The sequence below is a fragment of the Brachyistius frenatus genome, unplaced genomic scaffold, assembly GCF_029030835.1.
Source record: "Brachyistius frenatus isolate BFR_SWC_R1_liver_20210118 unplaced genomic scaffold, ASM2903083v1 Contig_6, whole genome shotgun sequence".
NCBI lineage: Eukaryota > Metazoa > Chordata > Actinopteri > Embiotocidae > Brachyistius > Brachyistius frenatus.
In genome coordinates this window covers 7,341,429-7,369,293 of record NW_027210605.1, presented here as the reverse complement: position 1 = coordinate 7,369,293, position 27,865 = coordinate 7,341,429, and the positions used below count along the sequence as shown (strand labels likewise).

Below are 27,865 nucleotides of genomic sequence, written 5' to 3'. Positions count from 1 at the left end.
CTAGGGAAAAGTCAATATTTTCGTTCTGTGAGCATGAATGTGCATGCTTTGGGTTCGATAAATAACAACCTCAGTCCGAGTTGATCAAGTGCTAATGATTATTATGAAAAAAAAAACCTTATGATATTATAGATATTATAAACGTAAAACATGTTTCAGCTTGATAATATTTCATTTGGTTGGTTGGTTTGACTGATCCCTTTCCTCTTATGGGTTTTCAGTGCGTCTTTGAGTAAACAGCGCCTTCTGGGTTTGAGCGCGCTGCCTCTGCTGAGAAACACGTCAACCACTGCAGCAGCAGCAGCACTGCACGAAGACAGCAGCAGGCCCACAAGGAGCGACAGGAAGCTTGTCAGCTACAGACTGCCCATTCTTAATTATCTCCATGGCGGCTGATGAGACTCGACAAGAGCCGGACCTGCTCAGAATGCGCCAATTATCTGCAGAAGACGGATGTGCGGTCTTGTGTACGCAGAGCAGTATGTTGCGTTGAAATAAAAGACAGCTGATTAAAACGGGCTCGCTTAGCGATGTTTGTCATTTAAACGCGTGTTGTTGTCCGCTCTTTACGTAATCGTTTTGCGTAATTTTGGTGTTGGATGTCTCGTGGACCCGGATTATTTTGGCGAGGAGATCTCGAGAGGCTCTCCCTCCTCCCTGCATCCGTTGCTACCATCAACAGCAGACAGTCACACGGGGGGGGGTTATTTGTTTGTTTGCAGCAACATTGTACACAAACGAGGAGCAGTTTTATTGAAATTCAGCGCCGCTGCATCCCGGTTGAAGGTTAGTGTCTCTCGGTTTCCCTCTCCCATCTCTCGGCTCACGTTTCCATGTTGTGCTCGTTTGTTTTCCGACAGAATGGTGCAATGCAACGTTTGCACAGCTCTTCCACAAATGGACAAGGGCATCTCAGAATATGACATAACGTAAACATTTGCATTATTTTATATCTCTATCTTTTATTATTGTTGTTCTTCTTTATGCTATCAACTGTAGGTTATTTTTCTGTGTGCCAGGGAGATAAAGATGGAGAGACAGGAAAATGGGAAAAGGAAGAAAATCAGTGCCTGTCTTCCACGAGTGTTAATGCACATGGTTTAGCGTGAGTACCAAGTGTGTGCGTGTGTGTTTGCTTTAAAGGAAGACGCGCACTGTGCAAAGCACCAGGAGAAACTTTATGCTGTGTACAATATATGCGTGAGGACGATATGGGCAAGAAGGAGACTGTGTTTACTGTACATGGTACACTGCATGTTGATGCTGGTAAAGAGGTGGGAAACATGAGGACATTTACTCAGTATGCACTATGCAGGTCATTTATTGTTAATATTGTCATTTTGTAGGGATTGTAGCCATTGCAGTCACTATTTCAAATAATATAGCCTTAACAAAAAGAGTAATCATTTCTCTTGTCAAGTGTCAAGAATCTATAACTGAACACAGCCATGTTTTATGAGTATTACAGATGTAAACAAACGGCATCTGAAACCAGCAGAATCAGCATCAGTTGTCCAGTGTTAGTCCCTGTGTTAAAAGACCTGTCGTTCAGTGAGGAGGAGATGGCAAGCGGAAGTTTTTTAAATTGCTGGGGCGATCCTTTTGTTTACATGTGTCACAGATGGTCTTTAAATAATTTTTTGAATGCAAGATTTTCCATCGTGGTATTGTTGTGATTTGAATACTTTCCTCTGCTGCATGAATTTGTATCTTTGTGTCTACAAACAGTACACTTATCTAAAAATAATAGATATCACTCTGCTTTTTGTTTTTTTTTTTTTTTTTTTTTAGCCTTCAACCAGCGATGTGCCTGGGAATCCTCCAGCTGCTCTTCCATGCATTTTTTTCTGATAATGGGATCCTAGTAAACCTCTGTGGGATTTAGAACAACTGCTAGCATGTTGCCACCCTCCACCAGAACAGGTGACAGCCTGTTGGAAACATTACCTCACTGGAGTAAGTGGAAGAGATGGGCTCTATCCCTCAACCTCTGCTTGGCTCTCCTCTGGCTCCCAGAGGCAACAGGGTCCACACTGAACTGCCATAAGACATGCATCTGCGCCTCAAACATAGTGAGCTGCTCCAAGATGAATCTGACCACCGTCCCAACTGGTCTACCGCTCTACACTGCTGTGCTGGATCTCAGCTATAATGAGATAATGCGACTGCGATCTGATTGGACCACAGTCAAGCTCCCAAATCTGCATAACCTCCTGCTCAGCCACAATGGTCTCCACTTCCTCTCCTCAGAGGCATTCATATATGTGAAGCACCTGCGCTACTTGGACCTGTCCTCAAACAGCCTGCGGCAGCTGGACGAGTTCATCTTCGAACCTTTGGTCAACTTGGAGGTGCTCTTGCTGTACAACAACCAAATTTCACAGATTGACCGATCAGCCTTCATTGGCATGATCCAACTTCAGAAGCTGTACCTCAGCCAGAACCAAATCTCCCGTTTCCCTGCGGAGCTGGTGAAGGAAAAGTCCCGCCTGGAAAAACTCAGCCTCCTGGACGTGTCCTCCAACAAGATCAAGTTCCTGCCCATCGATGAGCTCCAGGTGCTGCCTGCCTGGATTAAAAACGGCCTCTACTTTCACAACAACCCTCTGCTGTGTCACTGTGATCTCTACACACTCCTGGCACACTGGTACATTCGAAAGCTCAACTCTGCCGTGGACTTTAAAGACGACTTCACGTGTATTCTGCCTGGCCCACAAAAAACCCAAGTGGGTGTTTTTGATCTCAGTGGTGACAGTATGAACTGCAGCACATTCAAGGAGGCGGATGAAGAGGCTTTCCTGGAGCAAACACTGATCCTTGGCTGCGACACCAAACACAGGTACATGTTAAAGACCTGGACAATGCCTGGTAATGTGCTGGTGACGTCTGGAAGCAACCAGACAGCCAAAGTCTTGCCAGATGGGAGACTCCAGATCAGTCCAGTGAGGTCTGAGGACTCTGGGACCTATACTTGTGTTGCCATGAGTGAGGCCTTCAATGAGACTATCTATGTAGTGCTCAAGGTTCACAACTTCACCATGAATGGGGGCGGGGAGTCCCTGAACACAGCATACACCACCTTGGTGGGCTGCCTGGCCAGTGTGGTGTTGGTGCTTATGTACCTATACCTGACGCCATGTCGCTGCTTCTGCTGCCCCAACAAGGGTAAAAATCTGGGTGAGGACAGTATCCACTCCTCGATGCTCAGTGTGACACCGACCCACGAGGACCCAGTACTCAAGGCTGAGCTGAACAGGCATGTGGCGTTCATAGACTCCAAGAACTTGCAGGGCCAGAATGGAAAGCTGAACGCCAATGGGGATGAGGACGATGATGATCTGGATGCAGAGGCTGGTTCTCTTATGAAGGTGAAGAGGAAGAAGTCAGTGGCAGAGTCCATTAGCTCTGTCTTCTCAGACACTCCCATGGTGGTCTGAGAGGAGACTGGCAAAGACAGTGGATGCCACATGACTGGATGTATATGATACGACATGAGCCATGTTTTAGGTAATGTAAACTGTGACTGACCGCAGAGGGACATTCATCTGTAGTTGCTGGCAAGTGGAAAGAAGGATCTTAAAGGGAATACAAAAACTGTCTTGTTGTCGAAAAAGGACAATAGGCAGGACTTTTCCAGCATTTTAATGTGTAGCACTTAATATTCATACTGTGAAGGAATGGCAGAGTGCATGGACAGTGGAAGCTGCAAGTCTTATGCGAGTAGACGATATGTTGTCAATGTCAGCACTCAGGAAGTGAAATATTAAACTGCAAAAGTGTGGGAAATACATATGATGTAATGCAGATTGAAATTAGATTAAAATAAACAATAGTTCACATCTAGTATATATTGAAACTGTGGCTGGCTCATACTTATATTTACTATGAAGGATTAGAATAGATTGCATCTTACATAAACATTAGAGCATAGATACATTTACTCCTCCTATAACAGGGACAGACACTTAGATTGACAGACTGACGTCACCAGGCAAATGAGTCCATGACATTAACCTTGAGTCATCTATAGTGAAACAGCATGCTATAAAACTACATTAAATGAGATCCCAGGCGCATCTAATGGGATAATGGAAATGTGTATTCTTTAGAGCCGCAGGCCATTTGAATCCTATTTCATACCGGATACTTAGTTGCACTCAGAGACAGTTTGTCAGACGGATTCTTTTTTATATTCGTAGTCATATGCAGCGATATATGATAGAGCTGTTTTTCCCTCGAACACTTTAAGGGATCAGTTTACATGGATAGATGTATGGGGCAAAACTGTAAACCAGCTCGAAGCAGATCATAGTTTAAAGATGAATCAAAGTCGTCACTGCACATCTACAGAGTAACTCAAAAGAAACTTTACAGCCTTAAACAATTACCAACCTGGAGTGTCTCTACCAGATACACATTAGGTGCCAGGGAAGGGTTTTCTTTAGACTGATTATCAACATATTGTCTCAATTCTGCATACAGACGGGTACCACAATACTTACAGGGACAAATCAGCTTCTGTTCGTTGTCCAGAGGTGCCCCTTGCTGTCGACTTTGACTCTTGGCTTTTAGCCTTATTTTCTGTTAGTTGCAACAAAAGCAAGTTAAACATCAAGCTATTGATAAAAACTGCTACGTTAATTTATTTGTTCTGTATGAAAAAATGCACCTCATAGATTGTTTAAAAAACCTAAACTGTATTAGAATGTCAGAAATTTTGTCATAGAGTTAAGTATTTATTTTTGCTCAGACGGACAGTTCATGACCCCTGTGTCACCCCTAACATGTAGCTGTTTACACTGTGGTAGTTAGAAAATATGGATGTTGTATTAGCGGGTGAACATTAGAGTCTGAATAACAGTAAAAACTTTTGGGTTCCTTCAGAAAATTAGGCTTATGAATGAAACTGATAAAGCTGTACCTTATTTGACAGCAAAGATCTAATAATAGTGTTTAAAGCAGCTGACAGCACATTTCCAGCAACACAGGGAATCTGAGATCTTTAAAAAAAAAGATCCCTTTGTCTCAGCATTCATTATTGAATCTATTGTAAATTGAATTTAACATGCAAGACACCTGGTGTGCTGCACATATTTCATTACCAATGCTAAAATATGAGACTATGTCTCGACAAACAAGAAAGCGATTTCATTAAATCTTCATGTCATAATACAAAAAGGCTAGCCTGTCGTAAATGCTAATTACCTCGTTTGATGGGTCTAGCTTCCCTCTGTTTTCCATGTCTTTGTCTCTCTGAGCAGGAGGGCAGTCGGTGTGTTATCATGAGTCACAGCAACACAAAGCCATTCCCTCTGCTGACAGCCTCATTTTAACCCAGATGTGTTTGCTTTGTTTGTGTGCCTCTGTCATTATGAGACTGCCCCTACTTAGGTTCAAAAGCAATTATTCAACCAGGCGCTGAATGTGATGCCCTGTAAGTAGTCTGCAGTTTGTTTATGAGGGAAACGGCTGGAGCTTTCATCGAACATGTGCGAAAGCTCCAGCTGTTTCCCTCATGCGTTTGGAAAAGTGCTGTATAATATAAGAACTTATCATGTTTTTGAGTTCCAGTTCAAAAAGCATCACATAAGAATACATAGTTATGTTAAAATCACAAAAATCTTGCTACTAATGATCAATTTAGCTTGCCAATGTTAAGATTTACACGTTTATCGGTGCAATAGGTTTTTACACTAAATTGGTGGAATATTCACAGCGGCTGCGTGCAGCGCAGCATTTCTTGTGTGGGTGAGAAAAGGAAGTCACACTTATTAGAGAGGTGGTGTGTGAATCATTCCACTCTCACACATTGGAATACCAGGTGGGGAAATAGAGAGCAGCAAAAATATCACGTGCTTAAATCAAGACACATTTAGCACGTCTGCAGACTGGTTGGATTGGGCCAAGAATCTGTCACATTTGAAAGGATGCTGGTTTTACATTTTACCCTCTAGACCTGAAGGATATGAGCTGTTCCCTGCTAAAACTCGTTGGATTTTGATGCCACACAGGACAGCATGAAAAAAAAAAAAAAAAAATCATACACAGATAATATAGCCATACTGAGTAGCTCACTATAAATTACCAGACCATTATGGAATAACATGTGTTTTCCCTACAGAAACCCAGTGTCAATCCAGTTAAATCTGCTGTGGCTGATGGGTGGTCTACTCCTCTCTGTTGTCACTCAAAATACAAGTTGCATTTCTGTGTAGAGAGAAACTAAGCGCTATTGAAAGGTCCTAACACTGAGGAGAAGAGTGGCATTGTTCTCTCCAAAGCAAATCTGCCTTCCTATATCTATATCTATATATAAAGTATATATCCATGTATTGAGACTCACTTTCTGTGTTCAGTATTGATTAGTTGTGTGCTGCTATGTTCTATCAGTGTACCGACTGTATTCTTGTATAATCCAATGTTGTTTTTCATTTTGCATTTCGTCTGCCGCTGTGCTATTCTTAGCTGTTTAAACATTCAAGTCTTGATATAAATGTTTATTTTTTAAGCAGGGTGGGGTTTAGTTTTTTTAATCAAAACAGGATGTATTTTACACTTGACTGGTGACGCACATGGTTAAACAGAGAATATATATGAACATGTATCACAAACTGTATTGGGAGAGTGACGGTTTTGACATAGTATAGACAGAGAGTATGTAGCCTCCAGTTATTTTCAGTCAGTATTTGACTTTGCTCATAAAGCCATAAGCAGATAAAAACAGTGCTTTTATCAGATTTAGGCAATATCAGATAATGAAGGGAGATGTTGGTACAGTAGGTGCGTTCTTAAACAGATTATGTTATGATAATTAAAGCAACGACTTTTCTTTTGGTAAAGAAGTCATAATTTTGTCCTTTTTTATGGAAAATAAAAGCCAGAGATGTTGTAAACTTAAGAGATCTCTCTAGCCACACCAATGAATTCCTGAAACACAAGGGTTCCGAGTGGTTTTAAAGACAGTGGGTAAATAATTCTTCTCAGGACTATATCAGTTCCAATGTAATATTTATGAAACTTGATGACTGCATTTTAAAGGTTTTCATATTTAAAGTATAAATAGGACAAAATACTTTGGTTTTAAGATCTGTGCAGTTTACAGGCTCTTTGCTATTTACAGTAATGATACATTAACTCAGCTTTCACAGATTAGGGACGAGAGAGGTCTCTCACAGCCCGGCACACATCTCCATTCATCTAACTTTGAAGTAGCAATTATAGGAACATCCATGAGGTGGTGAGGCTAAATGCTCGCTGTTTTAACAGAGTGCTCATACAAGTGACCACAGCACAGGAAGGGAGCTTTTAACAGCATTAAGAGCACTACATTTATCAACCACTGCTTCAAAGATGAGATGTTTGGTCACTGCTATAAAACCAGAAAGGTCTCCCAGCTAAAGTGGAATGGCTTTGCATGGTATGCTTAAGAGCTACTCACACTGCAGGATAGGTGCAAACCCGTAAGCATTACAGAAAAAGAATACTGATGTATCGTTTGACTCAATAAAAGATCAAGATTTACACTTTGTGCTGACTCAGGCTTTTTTTTACCTATCCTGCCTCCTACTTTCAAAAGAAATTGTATTTGAAATCTGCTGTTATTTGCATTTATGGATTGTGTCATATGGAGTTTACAGATTTACTATGTCTAATATTTAAAACTGCTGTACAGAATTACCCTTTTGCCATACTTGAGACATACTTATTTGCATTTACTTAATTAGTGAAGATCTCAGTTTTACCTAAGACCCCTTTATGGCAAAACACAGGTACACAGATGGAGGTTTTCATGTATAAGCTTAGATATAATGGTTTATAATGATTATCAGATTTAATATATCTCAGCTCATTTTTACTTCCTGCCACTTAAGCCGAGTATTATAGTATAGTATAGTATTTTATTTAAATGGCTAAGAGTTCATCATGCTGCTTCTTCTGAGCACCACTGGCGACTTAATACCACCTATTGGTAAAATTAGGTAGTGCACTAATGTAAGTAAATATTGACATTTACTTGCTTTTGAATAATTATAGCTATAATAATCATTAGATTATTGACATGTTTATTCAAAATATGTCACCTCTGTTTATACAACTGTTTGAAGTGTTGAAAGAAAATAGGGTAAGATCATGTTTTTCATATTGTCTACTTATGAAACTACTTTTAATATGGTGATCTAAAGTAGGAACAAATTATCCCCCCAGTAGACCACAGAATTAACCAATCAAATCACATTGTATTACAAATCAAATAGTGTCTTGAGTGCATAATTTTCCCAGGAAACATGTATTATGTTAGATGCCTGTCCATTCACTGCAACATCATAAATAAAACAACAAGCAGGAAATATGCGTGAAATGTATCACTTTAAAAAAAAGAAAAAAGAAAAGAAAATGGTGTACCTGGTTAATCAGGAAAAATCTGTCTGACTGAATTTTCCAAACACAGCAGAACACCTGTCTGTTACGCTAACCCTGGACTTACCTGGATGACAGCTTTGCTTCTTTTTGAAGTTTCTATACGACTGCATGACCTGCTGTGCGTTGTGTTGACTGATGAATCTGCAGGCTGTTCCTGTTTGCAGAATTACAATCTGTCTTTATTGTCTCCACAGTGCATGAATATCCCCTTTCAGCGATATAGCAACACTCAATTTAAGACACAACCAACAACCTTTAGTGCCCCAGGGTTCAAAAACGTTTTTCACTTCCGGGGACAAACACTTGACAACAGTCCCCTTCCTACCTATATACCTGAGCTCGAGATATGTGTACAGTGACACCCTGTGTACAAGTAAATTGTGGTTATTCCAGCCAAGTACTTGGCCTCTACCGCACCACCTGGTGTCCGAAAATCGTAAATACTTATCAGTTTTAATAATTTTATGAAAAGGAAACTGACAGTTTCAATTTTACTGAACTATCTTTAATGATTCATCATACAAAACCACTATGAAATAACAGAAAACAATAAAGGTTCAGAAATGTTGAATGCTTCTGCCATGAAATGTCTTTAAAATGTTAGCTTAGTCAGCAGACTGAGGTATATTTGTCCTCCCACAGATAATTAACTGAGACATTTAGTCATGTACAAAAATAGATTTTTTTTTTCACATACAAATATTTATTCCTGAAATCTTTGAATAAAAACACAAAGATAAATAAAGATGGAAAAAAAGATGTAAGCATGTGCATACACAAAAACATACAACCACCCACCCACCCGCCCACCCATACACACACACCCACCCACGCGCGCGCGCGCACCACACACCACACACACACACACACACACACACACACACACACACACACACACACACACACACACACACACACACACACACACACACGCACTCACTCAAGACACTCAGACACTCAGATACTCAGATACTCAGATACTCATCCGTTGTTGACAGCAGCTGTATACTGCAGCAGGCTCTTCTCCAAGAGGGCTTTTTAAGGCTGGCCTCTTTATTGGCAGCAAAAATGTGATGGTAACAATAACTGTCATTTACAAATGTGTTTACTGCTGTTAAAAAATAAAAAATAAAAATAAAAAATAAAAATCACTATCAAGTTCAAATTAAGAAGTAGAAATATACAGTCCCATTCACATTTTTTTTCTAAAATTAAAAGGGGACGATCCACATCATGAGAAAACTGATGGTATGCAGCGTATTGCATGATTTTACAATGCAGACAGCAACAGGGTCTTTAGGGGTCCGATCTTTTTTCCAAGCCCCAAGACAGCACATCCTCGATATTCCCTCCTTTCCAGGAGACGAGGCTGGAGCAGGACGAGGAGGACAAGCATGTATATTTGGAGGTTTTAGACAGTGAGGAGTTGAGGAGCAGTGACTCAGTGCTGCCTTTGCGCTTCTGGGCAAGACCCCTGTGGTCATAGCCCAGCACTTTCTGCTGAGCCCCCGGGGGCGTTGCTCTGCTGCGGGGAGAGCGGTGGGTTGGTGCAGGTAAAGAGGAACACTTCTCCAATTCTGACAGCTGCCTCTCTGTGGGCTTCAGGGGCTGAGGAGGGCATGGCTTCTTTCCACTGGTTGGTCCTTGAGAGGAGGCGATGTGTGGCGGACCCTTCTCATGGAGGGGAGGATCCCTGATGTATCTGGACGATTTGTCCTTACCGCTGTGTAACAGCTTGGCAGCTTTCTGTGCTGCGCTTCCATCGTGCATAAGCGCCACCTCCCTCAGCTGAGCCTTGTTGGCTCGCCCGACAGGGTTGCGCTGTCTGTAAGACCCGAGGCTCACTGAAGTGGTGCAATAAGGCGGTTTGGTACTGTGAGAGTTCTGCTGACTACTTTTGGTTTCCAATTGTCCAAATGAGGTAGACTCAAGGCCAAGGGAGTCAGTGGATTTGGAGGATCTATCTCTAGTCCTGACAGGTGATCCTACGGTTGAAGAGGTGACATGACGTGACCGGAGACCTGATGACACTTGTGGCATTTTCCTGGGAGTTCACAGAAAAACATGAAGCTGGTGAAGAGTCGGCATTTCATACAAATGAGGTGAAAACAAATCTACAATGCAGATTCACCTATATCTAAACTTCTGGTTTATTATGAGATAGATCATCCAGTGACTGAATCCTCAAAATATTGGCTAACATCCCGTGATGGAATATGACTGAGCATGAACAACTGACTCCTTAAGCTCAGAAATTCCCACCTTTAAGCTAAAGGTTTATCTTGAGTGTCTGTCAATACAGTGAAAAAATGTAACGTAGCAATGCCATGAATCTTACTCTCATTGTCGTGTTTTATTTCTGTAAAAGATCAGATCAAATCTGACCACAGTAAATCAAAGACAAGTGGACCTGTACTTTTTTGTACTTTAACGCACAGACAAAGACAACAACAACTGACAATTCTATTATCCAAACGATTACCAGTGAATTACCATGATTCGATTCATTTTCTTTGATTATGATAGATATGTAGATATATCAATCTCTGCAGTGCAGAACCCAGGTTCAGCTGCAGAACATTGCCCTGCAGTGGACTCAGTGTCTTACGTGTAGTTGATACTCACTTCCACAAGTTTGTGCCGACGTGGCGCTCCAGCATGGCACTCAGGGCAAACCGCAGGTGGTGCAAATGCCGGTCAAATGTGAAGATGCTGCAACCCAGTGTGCGACATCCAAAAGTGCACAGCTGCAAAACAGAAACAATTTTTTTATAAATACAGACACACTGAAATGGTTTTATAAAGGGACGAATTTCTACTCATGACAACAGTGACTTTAAAAGAAAATGCAAAATAAATGCAGCAACCCACTTTTCTATTCTGAGAAAGTCCCTGTTAATTTCACTCTATAGATTCGTACATCACATGTCCTCTCTCAAAACAGCAGTAAAAATACTTTTTTAATATGTCTGAATATCCAAATCTACTTGCTGCTGTGCTTCTGTATGTTTCTGACCTCACCCCAAGTGGTTTGGGGTGCCAGGGTGTAGCAGGCAGGTCTGTGGCTTCCTCCTGTTCATCTTCTTCATTATCCTCACTTAACAGCAGGTTCTGGTTAAAAGGGTATGGAGGGTGTACGTCCACTTCCACAGTGCTGTTCTTTTCCTCTTCTCGAAAGCTTGCTGATGGATTTCTGGACCTGCTTGACAGCAAAAATGTTACAAAATGAGAATGATGCACTATGCAAGAGCACCAAGTAGATCAATAGCAGGCTCTTAGTGTAGAAACAAATACAGTGAACCCTCGTTTATCGCGGGGGTTACGTTCCAAATAGAGACCGTGATAGGTGAAATCCGTGAAGTAGTAACCTTTTTTTTTTTTACAATTATTATACAATGAAATACTCCATAATACATTGAAACCAAAGAACAAAACCTTTTTACAGGCCCAAGCATTTGTTTAACAAATAAAAGTACTGTATAAATGTTTTTTTTTTTTACAAATAACTACTGTACTGTAAAATAATAATTTGAATCATCAATACGAACTGAAGGCTTCAAATTGCTGAGATCGGCACCGCCCCACTGCGACCCGAGTCATTGGATTAGAACGGGAGGAAATGAAAAATGATTATGAAAACAAATACAAAGTACAGTAGGACAAATAGTGACTCGTGTATTTCACTGCTCTTCTGACTGAGCCGCTGCATCCTGACTCCGCTCTGCAGCGGTTCTTTCTTCTAAAGCCGGCGGTGCAGGTGTGGTTTTTCGAGAGAAGAACATAGTTATCGGTAGTTGTTGTCGCTCTTTTTTCTTCTGGGCAAAAAGATTCTTATAAACCGACATGCCACCATCGATTATTTTTAATTTGGCAAGCTGTTTTACGTACGTGTACATATGAAACCGCAACGTTATTGACAAACAGGTAGAGAAGAAGCGGAGAGACTGTTTAGCCAATCAGAATGCAGAACACAATGCACGATGCAAATCCGTGAAGCAGCGAGACCGTGAAAGGTGAACCGTGTTATAGCGAGGGTTCACTGTACTCAGAAACACATTAACATCAGGATGGCACCATCTGTCACTGTCAGTTCTCTCTTTATTGTTTCGTCATAGCGAAGCAATGGTTGTTTGTTTTATATGTATAACGGTGCAAAATAAAACAGTCACAAGTAAAGGCTGGTTGCAGGGCTGGCAGATTACCTGTACCCTACATGTAGACTGAATTACATTAGCAGGTCTGCAGCTCTACAGCATGCCGTTACTCAGCATCACTGTACAACACTGTAAGAATGCAATCATGTTTCTTTCATGTCATTGGGACTTTGCTGCTTCATCTCTGACGATTATCTGCAGATATATCTATGTGAATCAAATTGACTTTAATATAAAAAATTGTATTTCATACCTGAGAATGTGGCAGTTACTGTTGAAGTTGTATTTACTGCCCTGAGTTGTTATTTTCTCTTCAAAAGCTTCCAAATGTTTCTCTTTGTGTTTTGATTTGACAAGAAGCTGCTCCATATCTCGACCTGCGGAGGTTGTTCTCTGCTCCGCTGCCGACTGTTCAGTGGTTTCATGCTTTCCCAACGCTTTCTGCTGCTGCTGGATGGAATCAGTCTGTGTAGATACAACAGCACAAAAGAGATGAGTAGGATTTCACATTTAATCTGAAGGAAAGGATCAAATCTTCTATGTTTATGTATGAAACAATGAAAAAAAGGAAGCTCCACGACAAAAGACTCATGTCTTCTTTAATATTGAAGAACATTAAAGATACCAGTAATAAATTTGGGCAAAATGCCATGACACTAGACTGAGAGTTTACATTGCATATAAGCTCCCGGCTGATCAGCTTCTTCCTTTCCGAATCCAGAACTCTGCAGTGTTTGTTCGGCTCACATTCTTTCTCTGTGTGAAAAAACAAGCAAACAGAGAAGTCAGTCAGCACCAGCACGACACAGGCAGTCAATAGGATCCATGCTGGCTGCAAGGAAACTGCACAAAATTACATTATAATTCATATACTGCTGTATACAGTATAGTATACCCAAGCTAACCCCAAATGGACAAGCGTTGCCAGTTTCGAGACATGTGGCAGGAAGAAACAGAAACTGAATAAACAGCAGGCTTACTGTTGATGTTTTTGTAAATCCGACTGTAGGTTCTCATTCCTCGCTGAGGACAGTGAGACTCAGTGGGCTGTCCAGCTGTCGGCTTCTGGACAGAGGGTCTCTCTGACAGAGAAGTGGAGCAGGAACTGTCGCCCGGCGGCAGGGGTGCCGAGTGCCATGGAGGAACCCTGGGGTGAGGCGTGGAGGACGAGTGGTTTGGGAGGGCAGGGTTTTCCTCGGGGAACTTCACTGAAGATAAACTACAAAAGCAGTTAGAGAAGTAAACTTTTGAATTGTCTTATCAGATTAATGCAAGATAGACTTACAAGTATGGGACAGAATTTATGTTGATTCAACTCCTACAATACAGAAAACTAAAAGGGTTTCTTGTAACTCGGACCAGATTACACAGCATTCTGTATTTAAGATGTTACTCTTTGTGTTCTCTGATGCTCTGCCAGCTCGACCAGCGACATACTGAAGTTACAAATAAACAGCACCACATTGCACAAGAGTTAGTCAACATATTGCTATCCCACCTCCTGGTACTGTTTCAACAAAGCAGCAAATAAGGATTGAAAAGGGGCTGAGTTCTTCAGTACAAGCTGATTAATTCACTCGAGCATCTCTTGAACTCAGCATTATTGCCTTTTCCCCGTCTAATTATCAAGTCACCAACCATAAACAGTACCTCACTGTCTCCTTGTGGACCTTAGCAGGCCTGTACTGGTGGCCAGGTAATACTGCTGAGGACACGGCGGCGCCCTCATGGCATCTACCATCCTTCTGCTTCTCTATACAAGACGAAACATTTGAAGGAGACCTGCTGGGACAAGGTCGCTGCTGAGGAGCCACAGCTGGGGACAGGCCACACATCTTCATGACAGATCCATGCCACCTTTCACAGTGTTTCTCAAAGGCTTGAGGTTTCACCACCTGACCACAGTGGCTGCACCCCACCAGGTAAAAATCATCATGTGCTGGGCAGTGGCCATAAATATGCATATCTGCAGAGAAGAATACAAAAGAGAGAAGAAATGAGATGAGGTGATACTGAATGAACTCAGACTTATTGAGCTTCATGAGAAGCAGTCCTCACCTTCTTTCCTGAGGGTCATGGTCTCAGAGCGGCTCATCCCATTCTTGCTGTCTTCAACATTAGACCCAGCTGCAGGCAAGGCAAACACAGTCGGCATGAAATCTTGGGATGGGAAGTTTCTGTAGCTTCTTCCAAGAAACAGGTTTACTTTACTTTACTTTATCTTAACAGCTTTGCTTGTTATATTATGGAGGCTTGACGACCCAACTAACTATTGAACAGAACTTTATTTGTGCTCGTGCTGCAGTACATCCTCATAGCATCTCAGCTCAGCACAACATCTACAACGTGACGTATACGTACTTCTTGCTTACGTCATCTCACATCACGGGTACCTGCAAGGCTCACAACCCTAATACATCACATCCCCCTTTTTAACATGCTTTGTTTTTGTTTTTTTCTTATGAGGGTTCGTTGTTTACCTTAGCATAACAACTGCAAACATCTCAATACATTCAGATTTATCGTTAAAACATTTAACGTGCGAGACTTACCAAAGCATTTACACACTGCAACTATTGGAAACTGCAAATTACATCTAGTCTTCACGCAGATGACTTTATAACTCAAACTTCATACCTGACATCTTAAACGGAAAAGCAAATGCTTTAAATGTCACATGAATACATTCAACCTACGCTCTGTATCTAGCAGGTAATCTTATTTGTCTGCCAGATCTGGTATCATATCAGAGTGTCTCAGGTTGTTCATGAGTCGTGTCATTTTGGTCTGCAACAACTATTTGCTCATCTGCTCGTGTGTGTGTGTGTGTGTGTGTGTGTGTTGCTTGTTTGCCTCGGCTTCAGGTCAGTGTCTTGTTCGTCTGCAGATGGAAAGGTTTTCTCCTCCGTCTTCCTCAGATACTTTCTGTTTCTCCTGCACAGTCTCCCATCTGGTGTACGAACCACAAAAGAACGCAGCTGTTCATTTTTGTGCAGGACCACGGCTGGCTGCCATGTCTCTCCTCTTTGCATCCCGACATTCTCTGTTGCTTTCAGGTCTGACGGTCTCTTCGTTTGTCTGTTGAAGTAGAGTTTTTGCTTGTCCCGCTTTTCCCTCAGCTGTCTGGTCACCTGGGCAGTTCCCTCTGGAGTAAGCAGAGAAGTTGAAGTTGGCAGTTTTCCTTTCAGCCGCCATCCCATTAGCAACTGTGCTGGTGATAATCCTACACTTTCCAAAGGTGTGTTTTGATACTCCGACAACGAAATGTAAGGGTCACCATTATTACACTCTGACTTCTTCAGCAGATGTTTAATAGTCTGTACTGTTCTTTCTGCCCGTCCGTTTGACTGGCCGTGACCTGGACTTGATGTGGTATGTCTGAATTCCCAGCTTTCCGCAAAGCCCTTGAATTCAGCACTGGCGTACTGAGGACCATTATCCAAGATGACAACGTCTGGAATGCCATGCCCGGCAAAGATCGACTTCATGGCAACTATAACACTGCTACTGGTGGTGTCTCTCAGCTTGGTGATTTCAGGAAACTTCAAAAAGTAGTCCACGCACAGCAGAAACTCAGATCCTTTATAGTGAAATAGGTCGGTCCCTACTTTCTCCCACGTCCAGTGAATGTCTCTTGGAACAGCACTTCTCTCATTCGGCCATCATGACAGCATAGTGTCTTTCAGTAGCTGCAGTTCAGGGTCCTCTGCTGTAGTTTTTCTGAACATTTGCAGCTTTTCCCCTGAAATGGGTAGCTGGGATGTAACAATGTTAACTTTCAACTGTTTTTTTCCCAGCAGATCTTCTTTCGGCTCTTTGAGGAATGCAATATGTAATTCCTTGCCTGGCCTATAGGTGACTTTGAGGCTGTATTTCTGCAGTTTTAGGAGCATCCTGTGCAGTCTCATGTGAGCTTGGTGCAAAGTTTTTTTTTTTAAAGACGCTTTCTAGCGGCTTCTGGTCACTCTCAACATGGATGTATTTTCCATAAACATATTGATGACATTTTTCACAACCATAGACAATAGCGAGCAGCTCTTTGTCAATCTGTGCGTACCTGCGCTGACAATCAGTGAGTGCTCTTGACCGATATGCTACTGGATGTCCATCCTGCAATACGACAGCTCCGATACCTTCTGAACTTGCATCAACTGAGAGTGTGATTGGGTTTTTTGACATCATAAAACTTCAAAGTTGGAGCTTTGGTAACAAGCTGTTTCAGTTGCTCAAAACGCCTCTTCTGTGTCTCCTTCAAGCTTTAATGGAGCACGATGTCTTGACAAAGTTAGGAATGAACTTCGCAAAATCCAGTATCTTGCCAAGTCATACCCATGAATCTCAGCAGCTCCTGTTTGTTCTGTGGTGGAGGTAGCTGTGTCACAGCTCTCACTTTTTCCTCATCCGGTCTCAGTCCACTGGCGCTGAGAGTGTGTCCAATGTACTTTATTTCGTTTGTCCTGATGAAACACTTGGTTTTGTTAAGTTTCAGGTTGTATTCCCTTACTCTGTCTAACAACTTTTTCAGCCTGTGGTCATGCCCCTCTTTGGAGTCTCCCCATACAAGCAAGTCGTCAGTGATGTTCACAACACCTTCCAGATCCTCTATCATCTCCCAGTAAAGCTGGAACATCTTCTTGTATAATTTCAAACTCAATGCTGTGCTTTTGGCCCTTATGTTCACATGTCAGTGTTCTCTTGCCCAGTGCAGCTTATTTTATGGCCAAAGGAACGCAAAGAGTTTTGTTTTGCTTGCTCTAAGCCGGCCTCGAACATCAAGTGCATTAAATGTTTTAACTGACATTAGATTGCAGTCTGTACCTGTGTCCAGTTTAAATGTCATCACGTTATTTATTTTCAGTCTCTAAATTCATTTTTCTTCCTCAGTTTTAGTCCCCGCAGCCTCCATCACTGATGTGTTTTTCATGCTCCACCTTGACTGTACCGAAGTAAATGTCATTTTCACTCACTTTGCTCCACTGCATGGACTCTCACTTGCACGGTAAATATCAATATCTTTTTCGAGTGTCAGATCTGCTTCTCTTAACAGTCTGCCTCTCACTTGGTCGTTAGTTATGCCACATACTATTCTGTTGGGTACCAGGGAGTCATGAAACAGTCCAAATTCACAGTCCTTAGCTTTGTTTTTCAGGTCTGTGGCATAGGCATCAAGTTTCTGACTGTTTCTGGGCTCGAGTGAAGAACATGTGCCTGATGTAAAGTACGTTTTTACTGGGCCCAAAATAATCCTGAAAATTCCTCTTCAGCACGTCTATCATGTCTCTTTCGTCGTCCTCAAAGTCAACAGTCTTACATAGTTTTATTGCACACTGCACTTAGAGCTGAATCCAGTTTCTCCAACTTTCTGCAAGATCACCTTGCAAACTCAGGCTCGGTGGAGGTTGAAACCGCGCCATGCTCTTATTACACTTTAACTTCTGACACCGTGTTATATTATGGAGGCTTGACGACCCAACTAACTTATGAACAGAACTGTATTTGTAGTCGTGCTGCAGTACATCCTCATCGCGTCTCAGTTCAGCACAGCAACTACAACGTGACGTATACGTACTTCCTGCTCACGTCATCTCACATCACGGGTACTTGCCAGGCTCACAACCCTACTACGTCACAGTTGAGGAAAACGTCTGTCACACCAATCTGTGCAGTTGATTTGATAGGGTTGTACGCATCGATTAAAAGGCGATTCAGTTGAAACCTCTGCTATAATGCATCATGCCAGCTTCTTCCTCGTTATCTGGTCCAGTCGGAAGCAGGAGAGTCAATTTAGCTGTTGGCTTAGCACACTGGACAAATCCTCAATTGATTTAGTGTTGTTGTTTTGGTGTAACAGCGTCGGACAGGCCGACATTAATGGTGAGTCCATCTACCGTGAGCACGGTGTTTACCACATGGTGTTTTCGCTGCATTACTTGGTTGTGGTCTGACAAACAATAACTTCAATTTGTTTTTTATTTGCTGCCACTTATTAGCAAACCCTCACTGCACTAGGACCCAGCGGGTCTTTTGTTTGGGTTGCGGTTTCTGCCGCTCTGTGTGGATATGGAACAAAAAAAATAAATCGCAGGACACTTGACATTATATCATGATGAGTATCGGGTGTGGGGCAGGGGAGGGCGACTCACCGTCAGACGATGAAACATTCACCCTGTCCACCCAGCAACTCCAATTTAATCCGACAAAATCGTCGAGATTAGGATTTCGCCGATCCAAAGCGGCCATTGCTGCTCTCGCGCGCTCATGAGACGGTAACGCCAGTTCACGCGTAACCTCGTGGCCGCGCTCAGCCCATAGTCATCCGCGTATGACGGTGTGGTCACGTGACGGCTCGGGGAATAGATGCGTTTTCTAACATGAATATACAGATTTGAATTTAAAAATTTTATATATATAAAACAAAGGAGAGATTTCCAAGTTTGTGCCTGAAGTGAAATAAAGATTGCATTGCACAGTTAGCAGAACAAGGTGTGTCCTTTTTACTGCAGATGAATCAACAATCAAAATATTGGCAGATCAAATGCAATAAAGGGGAGAATAGTGAAAAGAAAAGACGAACCAAATTTGATAAAATATTTTTAGTTGTCCTTGCTGGACATCCAGGAGTATGGTCAGGGTGGTGTGAACCAGACTATTTTTTTTTTTAAAGGGCTGTACCCTTTCCATCAACAGGGTTGCAATTAATGATTGTTTTTTAATTAGTATGTCTATCATTAATGGAGACCAAAAAGTTATTAAAAAATAGGCCTACTGTAAAGAAGCTAACACATACCATTCAAAGATGGAGAATGTGGGCAAATTGTTTTTTGTCTGAGCAACAATACGAAGATATTCAGTTAATAATAATAAAGACATAAAAGAGATTTAGATTACATTGTGAGTACAGCAACAAGAACAACAGATAAGTAAAAAGGTGATTTTTTTTTTTTTTTTCCATCTGATTTACTGACATGCCACAACATTGTGAGTTTACAATACAATTTTACTTTACTAATGAAGCTCAGGAGGTTAGTGTAACAAGATATATTTGAGTGTCAAACTGCACGGCATTTACTGGAACTCACTTGCTAAATGCCTAAATCAGCAGATTTTAATAAAAGTGACACTTCAGCTCTTAAAACCTTCAGACACTAACTATGGCGTGAACTCATGGTTCACCTGTTTGACTAACATATTATGTACAGTATGTGTGTTACCATTGAAAGAATCAGGCATAAAATCAGACATAACAACACACCCAGTTCTTTTTAATGGTGCACAGTATTTCATGTCTACACAATATCTTTTTGGATAGTGAAATGAATCCCAGTCTCATCTGTGAAAGTTTTTTTTTTTTTATTAACACAGCAGTGGATTAAGTGAGAAACTGTGAATCAAAATATAAAAGTGGAAATCACAACAATGCCAGAAATGAAAAACAGCTTGCATTCCCTTATAACAAAGAGGAGGTAGAAGCCAGGCAAAAGCTAGAAAAAAGGGATGCAGTTATTTAGGACTAGGTTAGTCAGTCAAATGTTTAATAATAATAATAATAATAAAAAAGCAACTAACATTTAGTTACACAAATAAACAGTAAAATGATACTTAATTACTGCACCATTGTTGGTGGGGAGTTTTCTTACAAATTCCTTAATTTAAACATTTTAAAGATGCAGGATAAAGACAAAAAGTAATTTTGTGTTAGGGGAAACATCTGCAAATTCAGGTTTAATAGTTTTATATGTAGAACTCAGAAAGAGCTAACATGTTCTAAAGCACCACATTCAACATAATATTCAGCCATTAATCTAAACTAGCCTGACATATTGAGATGATAAGGCATAACTTCACAAAAAGATGAAATAAAATTGCTTTTACTCATTTTATATATAATCTCACATTGGCGACTGAATCATCTTTACAAATGGACTACTATGTAGAATGTTTTTTAAGCACATTTTGGTGTCCTCTTAGTATTGGGCTGAAATTTTGTTTTGTCTACAATCTACACTTGTGTTAACAATAAATGCACTTCAAGTATAAAATACTTCGGTATCTTGTAATTCATACACTCTAGCCCTGAGTTTTTAAAGGAAATATGATGTCAGAAATGATGTATAGCACAGAAATATGATGCATCTGCAAAACCATTTGAAATACGGGACACTTAATTTTGGATCACTGGGTAGAAATATGGTCAAACACGTACACAAGAGCATCAATTATGACAACACTTCTTAGTTTTAGTACCTTCTGACATGTTTGAAATAATACAGCCCAGATATCAAATTAATTCTGAAAAAAAAAAGCAATTCGTTTTAGAAAGGTTTACTGTACCTCAAATGCTGTAAAGCTTTTACAGTCATTACCAAAATTACTCTTTCAATGACACTACAGGTTAGACAACTTTGAAAGGAGGAAGCTGTGCAGTTAAGATGGCCCAACTACCCCCATCTCATCTGCAGGCTGGTTGGCTGACTTGTGGAAAGGCGTTTCCTTGTAAATAAACCAGCAGTTGCCACCCCACAGGATAAGGTTAAGAAAACCAAAGATCTGCCAAAACACAAGACAAATGTCTCAGTTGAGACACGGTAGTTGTACACACAAGTTTTTAAAACATTTTTAAAATAAACTATTTAACAAAGCTTACCACAGAAGCATTTAGTTGGCCCATGTGAGGCATGGCCCCTGCGGTGCACTTGTTACCTTCCTTGCAAACATTAAGAAAATGCAGAATGGTTGCAGGACTGGTAGCCCACTTAATGTCAGACAAGCCTTTAGCCCAAGCAGAGGATGATGCCAACCACAGGAAAGCCAAGGCCCCCGTCACCAACAGGTCCTTACAGAGCAGCAAATAATAATAATCAGTATAACATTGCGGAGGGGAATCACCAGAAGCCCCACAATACAATATTATCACAACACTTTTGTCACAATACAATATTATTGTGATTTTAAACATTTTGCAATATGTAAAGTATTGCAAAAACATACTGCATATTGCTATATATTGCAATTTAATACCCTTTTTTAAACTGCAAATTATGTCACCAAAGAAAGGAAAACTTTGGAATAGTCTGTTTTATACAACAAAGTAAAGTTTTCATTCCGTTTATCTAACATCAATCATTTTCATTGCAGGGAAATAGGATTGTCAAGCAGACAGACTGTCCAACCCCGTCATAAAAACCTGTCTGTTGCTGCATGCAACTGACAAATTGTATTTATTTATTCATTAAATAAAGATAATAAATATATTTGGCATCCATGTATAAATACAATATTGCCACTCAAAATATCACGATACTATGATGTTTTGATTTTTTTTTTTCTTCCCCCCAGCCTGATATAAAACCAACAAACAGACATGAGTGGTAACTTCACTCAAGGGACTTTTTTGAACAGAGACTATTTAGTGCAGTATGTGCTTTTGCTGCTGGAAAACCACACCCTTCCCACTGTTTCATTTACACAACTCCGTTAGATGCACTTTCTCTGACCTCCAGCTGGACATGGAGTGAACTTCGAATCCAGCAGCTGAATATAAAAATATGAACATTGTCTGCACAGATAAAACTAGATCCAGTCACTAAAAACCAACATACGACACTGTCTTGCTTGAAATTTTCTTTGAATTGCACATTGTGAAGAGTTATCTCAATCTGTCTCTTGTAGGAGGGCCTAGATAAGCAAACACATTTCGCCAAAACAACTGAAAAATGTAGAGAATCCAGACAAACATACCACAACTGGGCCACGACTAGATTCTTTGTAGAAGTGCTGGTAGCCCAGATAGAGGACAAGTGTGGCAGTGCTGTAGAGGAAAGCCAACACTCCGATACAGACGTAAAACTGCGCAGAGGATGCATGGTCTCCAGTTAGGTAGTAAAAAGTGGTGGTGGTCTTATTGACTATACAGTCAGGGACATTGTAGGACTCCGCCATCAAGCTGTGTGCAAAAAGAGAAAACATCTTTAATTATGATCATCCTAAAAGTAAGCACGCTTTCCAGTGAGCTGGTTACTACCTGTAAAAAGGTGTGAGAGTATTTATGTTTGCTTCAACACACACCTGAATGGGTAGTAAAAGTTTGCATGTATTTCTTGAATGGGACCTTGATGGCACTGGACGTTGATGCTGGTTGTGCCTCTGTAACCTGCGGTTGTAGCAAAGGCAAATATGGAGAACACCTGCAGCCATAAACACAAGATAAGAAGAAAAGCCATTGGCAAATGAGGATGTGCAGTATTGAGCGCTCGTCAAACCATCACACGCGCACTTCTCTTTTTGTTTCAACATAACACTTGACAGGAAGTCTTAATCACAGGATGCCATCCATCACTGTGAATGTGGTACAGAGTTAAGAGTAACACTGCAGCTAAGACTACGTAGCGAGAATGCAATGCTTTATCCAAAAGGTGAAATCACAAACCACAACACTAACATGCTGGCAAAGGCTAACATACTGTATTATATTATAGTACAATATGTGGTTGGATGCTTACCAATGGCTGGGGCTCTGCTGGTTATCCGAGGTCTCAGCCAGTGACCAAAGGTGATCGGGCCTTTGCTGTTAGAGCCCCAAAACTGACAAGCCTGATAGATCACAAATTGGCTGCTGGTATGTCACTGCGTGGAAAGCGGTATGTACCGTTGTACGCCCCTCCTTCTCTACAAGGCGCCATGTACCGATCTCTGGTGGTATACCAACTCCTTCAGGGGTATGGACCCATCCTTGGATAACGGTGTTAACGTCAGCCTCGCCACCGTGAACAGTTTGACTGATCGATAACAGAGTCACCAATAGGCAAATACTTGTACTGTTTTTGACACGTTGAATTCGTGAATGAACACAATCGCACATACTTTCAAATCTTACTCCACGTTGTTCAACATTAACCGGGTACATGTATGGCAGAATATTTATAAATTGACCGTAAACATATTAAGTAACCGAATGCTATCAAGCATAAGGTCTTTACTACCAGCATAGATATTATTATTATTATTATTATATTGGCTAAAAGTAGGCGTGACAGCTACCAGCGCTGTAAACATTTTAACACACGGAAATGATTTATTGAGAAACTTACTTGTTACTCATGCTTGTATTTCATCAGGGGTCGAGTTTATACCGATCATAAACGGCAGAATTTTTTAGGAGACATGTGCCTTGATGTGTTACTTTATTAAGTGCCACATTGAACGTGCTAACACACATTAGCTTTCTGTATGAGTTATTGCAGTTGTTACCCAGTGGGCTGACATCTGTACTGTGCTTCATATAAACTGAAAATCCTCTCGTGAGTAAATGCATACCACATTTGAACCGGTGTTACGGTTCAAATGATGAGCTGCATGGCTGCTCTCGGCGTGCAGTGGGTCACAAGACAAACAACATAATCAATTTGAAAAGTATCTCTGCTATCAAGGATGGACAGCTGCTTATCTTTAAAAAAAAAAAAAAAAAAAACACACACACACCCTGCCATTGGCCATATGGTAAAAAGTTATAGAAAAACGTACCCATTCCAGCAAACGGATAAATGCCAAAGGCTCCTTCAGGGGTCCCCAGTCGAAACTAAATCCAGAAGACAGCACTTTCTGCAGAAAAATGAAGGTATAACATGAGAAATAGACCGTGAGGCTGCCATTCATCATACGCCATTAACTGTTCAGACTTTTCATGTCTGCGCCTTTACCTGGGCGACAGATTCCATTGTTTCTCCGCCGTTTTTCAGGATCGATAAATTGTGTGTCTTCGTTCCTTGGACTTTCTGCAGCTTTTTCGAGGCTCCTCGGTCTTGTCAAACTTTTTCAACAGCACCCAACTTCAGCAAATCGTAGCTTCTGACACGTGATCACAGGCGTAAAGACACCGAGGGAGGACGCTGCAGAAGGCTCCAAGTGGAGAAAATACCTTCTTGTAATCAGGTTCATGGTTTCAGTGCTGTGTTTTAACTCGGCTATACTGCACAGTATGTAAACCGGTGATCACATGTTAGAACGTTTTGAAAGGATGCATTTGTGAAAGACAGGCTTACCCAAACATGTTTACTAAAGTACAGAAATATACACAATACCAGATGTAAAAGTAGCCTACTAATTTCTAACAGCCCTTGTTACAGTATGCATGAATAAATTAAGGAAAGAATATTATATTGTTTTCCCTTTATAGTTCTCTTGAGCACCATTTTTTTTTCTCAATAAACACACTCTTATTTCTGTATGGGCTATAAATATAACATTTATTCTGTCATTCTTTTCATTACATGGACCACAGGCCTGTAGCTATATTTACAGTGGTAATAACCTCTATGTCCTGAGTGTCCCGTATACACAGTATGTGTCCCTTTGAGTTCAACTGTATCTAATGTTACTGAGAGTTTGAGCCGAATTCTTTACATGAAATATTCTGATAGATGAATAAGGTGATGTGATCTCATACAACGAATGATTTCAATGTGATGTAATACTCTTCACTGTCCTGGATCATATTCAATTTACTTTAAGAGGTCTAATGAAATTTGGCAATGCTTTTTTCTTTTAACCTTTGTGGAAAAGCTCTACACCTTCACTATTCCCGAGTAAGACCTCAATACATGTACCAAAGTATTTATTGCAGCCAAATAAATCTAGCAAATGGACTATCTGATCCCCTCTAAATAGATTTTTCACCTAACTTTATTTATTAATTTCCTTATTGCAATTGCTGTTAACCATATCAATTTGTTTACTTATTTTGCCAAATAATTGAACTGCCCCTTTTTCCCTTTTGATTCTTATACTCTAATTATATACTCTAATCTGATTAATTGCAACTCATTTTTATAAGAATTAGTGGCATCCTGATAGTTAATGAAGTCCTGTACCATGACCTAATCTTGTCTTGGTGTAGTTTAGAGAGGAACATGGTTATTTGAATTCATACTGCATTCATATAGTAAATATCCCTCAATAAAAATGTTCCCACTCAAATTATGATAAACTGGTGCAAACCTGGGTCCAAGTATAATCCCAGAAGTAGGCCAGAGGTTGGTTTAAGGATCTCTGGTTGGATAAATAACCCAACTTGTGCACTTAATGGACCTTGGATGTGACCTTGTACATATAGGCTACAATACACAGGGCCAGGAGGTGCGCATTACAAGATCCGGACTTTTCTTTTGCCCTTACATGTTAATCTGGTTATATCGTTCTTCCAAAAAATTTTATTTCTACTACTACTTCTATTACTTCTAAACTACAAAATGACAATTTAGAAAAATAAAAATCAGCTTGAAATGATTGTTACTGAATAAGCCTTTCCTGAAAAACAAAGTCCTCTCTCAGCCTCATAGACTTGTTGCATGAAACAGTTTGATTCATTTTAAAGGATAAAAAGTTTTTTTTTCAATGATATCTCATTTTGTAACAAACTTACACATTAAATTGGGGTTGCAGTTTGCAGAATGTAAAGAAGCAACTGAACATAGTGAATACAAAGTAACATGACTATTTGTTCTCTAGAGGTCGCCATTTCAACAGACACTGTATGTTGCATTATCAAACCGACCCTCTTTATGCAAAGCAAGCCATGTGCTTCTCATGACTCCCATCAGTGTGTGCTGAACTCATTCACATGCAGGCTCTTCATGTAATTCCCTCAGTTTGGATTAATGGAAATGGTTGTTCCTTGGCTTGTTAAGAAGGCAAATTTAGACAGTTCATCCCTTAATTTGCCTATCGGTCCTAAGCACAGTGTACAGCCAGGCAGGATTTTGATCCTTGTAGAAAGGCACAGTTCTCATTTTAACAGAGCGCATCTCGAAGGAATAAGAGTGTCTTTGTTCTCCACCTTTTAATAGTTGACTAGGCTGCCCGGGGGGAGGGAGTGCAGCTCTATTGTACAGTCCCTTTGTGGAGGAATGCTGTTCCACAGATCAGATTGTTTGGTTTTCTGAGTGTATCTGGGAATCAAGTCATGCATAAGTTTGGCTAAAAGGATATGCTTTGTGGTTAATGGCACACTGAAGCTAAGTTCCATATTTCAATTCAAGATTTTAGGGATATTGAAACCACTTCAACAGCTTTTTATTTCTGTGATGAGATGCCACCTTTTTCTATTGTTGATGGTGAAGGTTTGCAAACTTGTTGCACTAGTTGTTCCACACCAAGAGCTAAACATGAGAATCAACAAATATTCAGCATGACTTTCTGATCCGGTGCTCTCATCTTGTAGTTTTAGTTGGTGTGACAAGGCAACAACAGGATGTTCACAGAGCAAATTGAAATGTCTCTGGGGCCACAATTTCTGTTTCAGTTTGTTCAGGTTGGCCCCATGGCAGCTACAAGGAAAGCTATTTTTTCTGCAACACATGACCAGTAGTCATGGGTTTGTTATGACCATCTGTCCCATCACATGCACTAACTTAATCAATACAATATGACTGAGTGCAATAATTAAAAATTTGTTAAATATTATTTGAGAGTGTCACAGGCACTAGAAAGCATTCATTCTATTCAATTTAAAGAAGTTAAGATCACATGATGAAAAGGTTAATTTTCCTCCTTGACCCTGTTTTTCTCAACTGAGCATGATCATAAGATCACACTTCAGTTATCTTATAACTAAGTCTGAATCTGGGACATACAATAATTCAATTCTATTTTATTTTATTTTATTTTATGTATTTTATGATAGTATCAAATCAGAACATGTTATCTGAGGGGAGTGTAAGACTGAGAACTTTGATACGTTTTTAGTTAACATTTTGTACATTTTCAAGCTCAACCAAAAGGTCATTGAATCATCAGTCATCATCCTCACAAACAAAAGTTGATGAATGACATCTCAGAATTCAAAACACACGTTTACTTGGAAATCTGTTGGTTTTCATTTCTGACCATACAAAAAAAAAAAAATTCCCTGTTACTCTTTGACCGGTGACTAGGTAAAAGAGTGGGTTTACTTGTAAAGCTAAATGTATGTGGAACAAATAACATTTGGCAGAGATAACAAATATTAGTACGATGAGAAGAAAAAGGCTTTTGATCTTTTTGGAGATGAGTCCGAACGAAGTTGATATTACTTCACACACAAAGAAACAAAAACACATATCATTCCTATTTTTAAAATTAATTAAAAAAAAGTTGCAATTCCACTGTTATTACTGTAACTATGAAGTCATTGTAAATTAATAGTGGTCGGAAAAAAGCAAATTTTCTGCCTTAAGAAGTTCTGGCTGGATGGATCTGCATGATAGTATTGCTCAACCAATCTTGACAGCCTTTTGACAGCTAATTATACAGCTCCT

At 40.5% G+C, this 27,865-nt stretch overlaps 3 protein-coding genes across 8 annotated transcripts; 1 reads left to right on the top strand and 2 right to left on the bottom strand.

The window, feature by feature from the left end:
• Positions 1 to 296: 296 nt before the first annotated feature.
• On the top strand, positions 297 to 7,521 carry amigo1 (adhesion molecule with Ig-like domain 1). Of its 5 annotated transcripts, none has more exons than XM_069688952.1 (3): positions 297 to 786; positions 1,020 to 1,105; positions 1,792 to 7,521. In XM_069688952.1, the coding sequence occupies exon 3, from the start codon at positions 1,899 to 1,901 to the stop codon at positions 3,435 to 3,437; it is 1,539 nt and encodes a 512-aa protein (XP_069545053.1). In that variant the 5' UTR covers positions 297 to 786; positions 1,020 to 1,105; positions 1,792 to 1,898; the 3' UTR covers positions 3,438 to 7,521. The 5 variants fall into 5 exon arrangements, with proteins under 5 accessions (XP_069545053.1, XP_069545052.1, XP_069545050.1 ...); XM_069688951.1 differs by having other exon boundaries at positions 1,000 to 1,105; XM_069688949.1 differs by having other exon boundaries at positions 297 to 929.
• A 1,749-nt stretch (positions 7,522 to 9,270) lies between these two features.
• Positions 9,271 to 18,821, bottom strand: atxn7l2b (ataxin 7-like 2b). Of its 2 annotated transcripts, none has more exons than XM_069688946.1 (9): positions 18,719 to 18,821; positions 14,634 to 14,702; positions 14,226 to 14,541; positions 13,556 to 13,794; positions 13,249 to 13,331; positions 12,829 to 13,040; positions 11,443 to 11,620; positions 11,047 to 11,168; positions 9,271 to 10,465 (listed from the first exon to the last, which is right to left on the bottom strand). In XM_069688946.1, the coding sequence occupies exons 1-9, from the start codon at positions 18,813 to 18,815 to the stop codon at positions 9,718 to 9,720; spliced, it is 2,064 nt and encodes a 687-aa protein (XP_069545047.1). In that variant the 5' UTR covers positions 18,816 to 18,821; the 3' UTR covers positions 9,271 to 9,717. The 2 variants fall into 2 exon arrangements, with proteins under 2 accessions (XP_069545047.1, XP_069545046.1); XM_069688945.1 differs by having other exon boundaries at positions 13,556 to 13,722; positions 18,719 to 18,816.
• A 995-nt stretch (positions 18,822 to 19,816) lies between these two features.
• On the bottom strand, positions 19,817 to 24,424 carry sypl2b (synaptophysin-like 2b). Its single transcript, XM_069688944.1, has 6 exons — positions 24,272 to 24,424; positions 24,096 to 24,173; positions 22,641 to 22,759; positions 22,314 to 22,518; positions 21,220 to 21,408; positions 19,817 to 21,122 (listed from the first exon to the last, which is right to left on the bottom strand). The coding sequence occupies exons 1-6, from the start codon at positions 24,287 to 24,289 to the stop codon at positions 21,000 to 21,002; spliced, it is 732 nt and encodes a 243-aa protein (XP_069545045.1). The 5' UTR covers positions 24,290 to 24,424; the 3' UTR covers positions 19,817 to 20,999.
• Between the last annotated feature and the right edge of the window lie 3,441 nt (positions 24,425 to 27,865).

Excerpts from the sequence above, each read along its gene's own strand:
- amigo1 (XM_069688948.1), top strand. The coding sequence starts at position 1,899 with ATGTTGCCACCCTCCACCAGAACAGGTGACAGCCTGTTGGAAACATTA.
- atxn7l2b (XM_069688946.1), bottom strand. The coding sequence starts at position 18,815 with ATGGCCGCTTTGGATCGGCGAAATCCTAATCTCGACGATTTTGTCGGA. Across the intron at positions 13,795-14,225 it reads GTCCACAAGGAGACAGTGAG|TTTATCTTCAGTGAAGTTCC; the intron begins GTACTGTTTATG and ends CTGCTTTTGTAG. Across the intron at positions 13,041-13,248 it reads GCCGGGAGCTTATATGCAAT|ACTGATTCCATCCAGCAGCA; the intron begins GTAAACTCTCAG and ends GTATCTACACAG.
- sypl2b (XM_069688944.1), bottom strand. Across the intron at positions 22,519-22,640 it reads AACTTTTACTACCCATTCAG|CTTGATGGCGGAGTCCTACA; the intron begins GTGTGTGTTGAA and ends TTTTGCACACAG. Across the intron at positions 21,123-21,219 it reads GCCAACTAAATGCTTCTGTG|ATCTTTGGTTTTCTTAACCT; the intron begins GTAAGCTTTGTT and ends GTGTTTTGGCAG.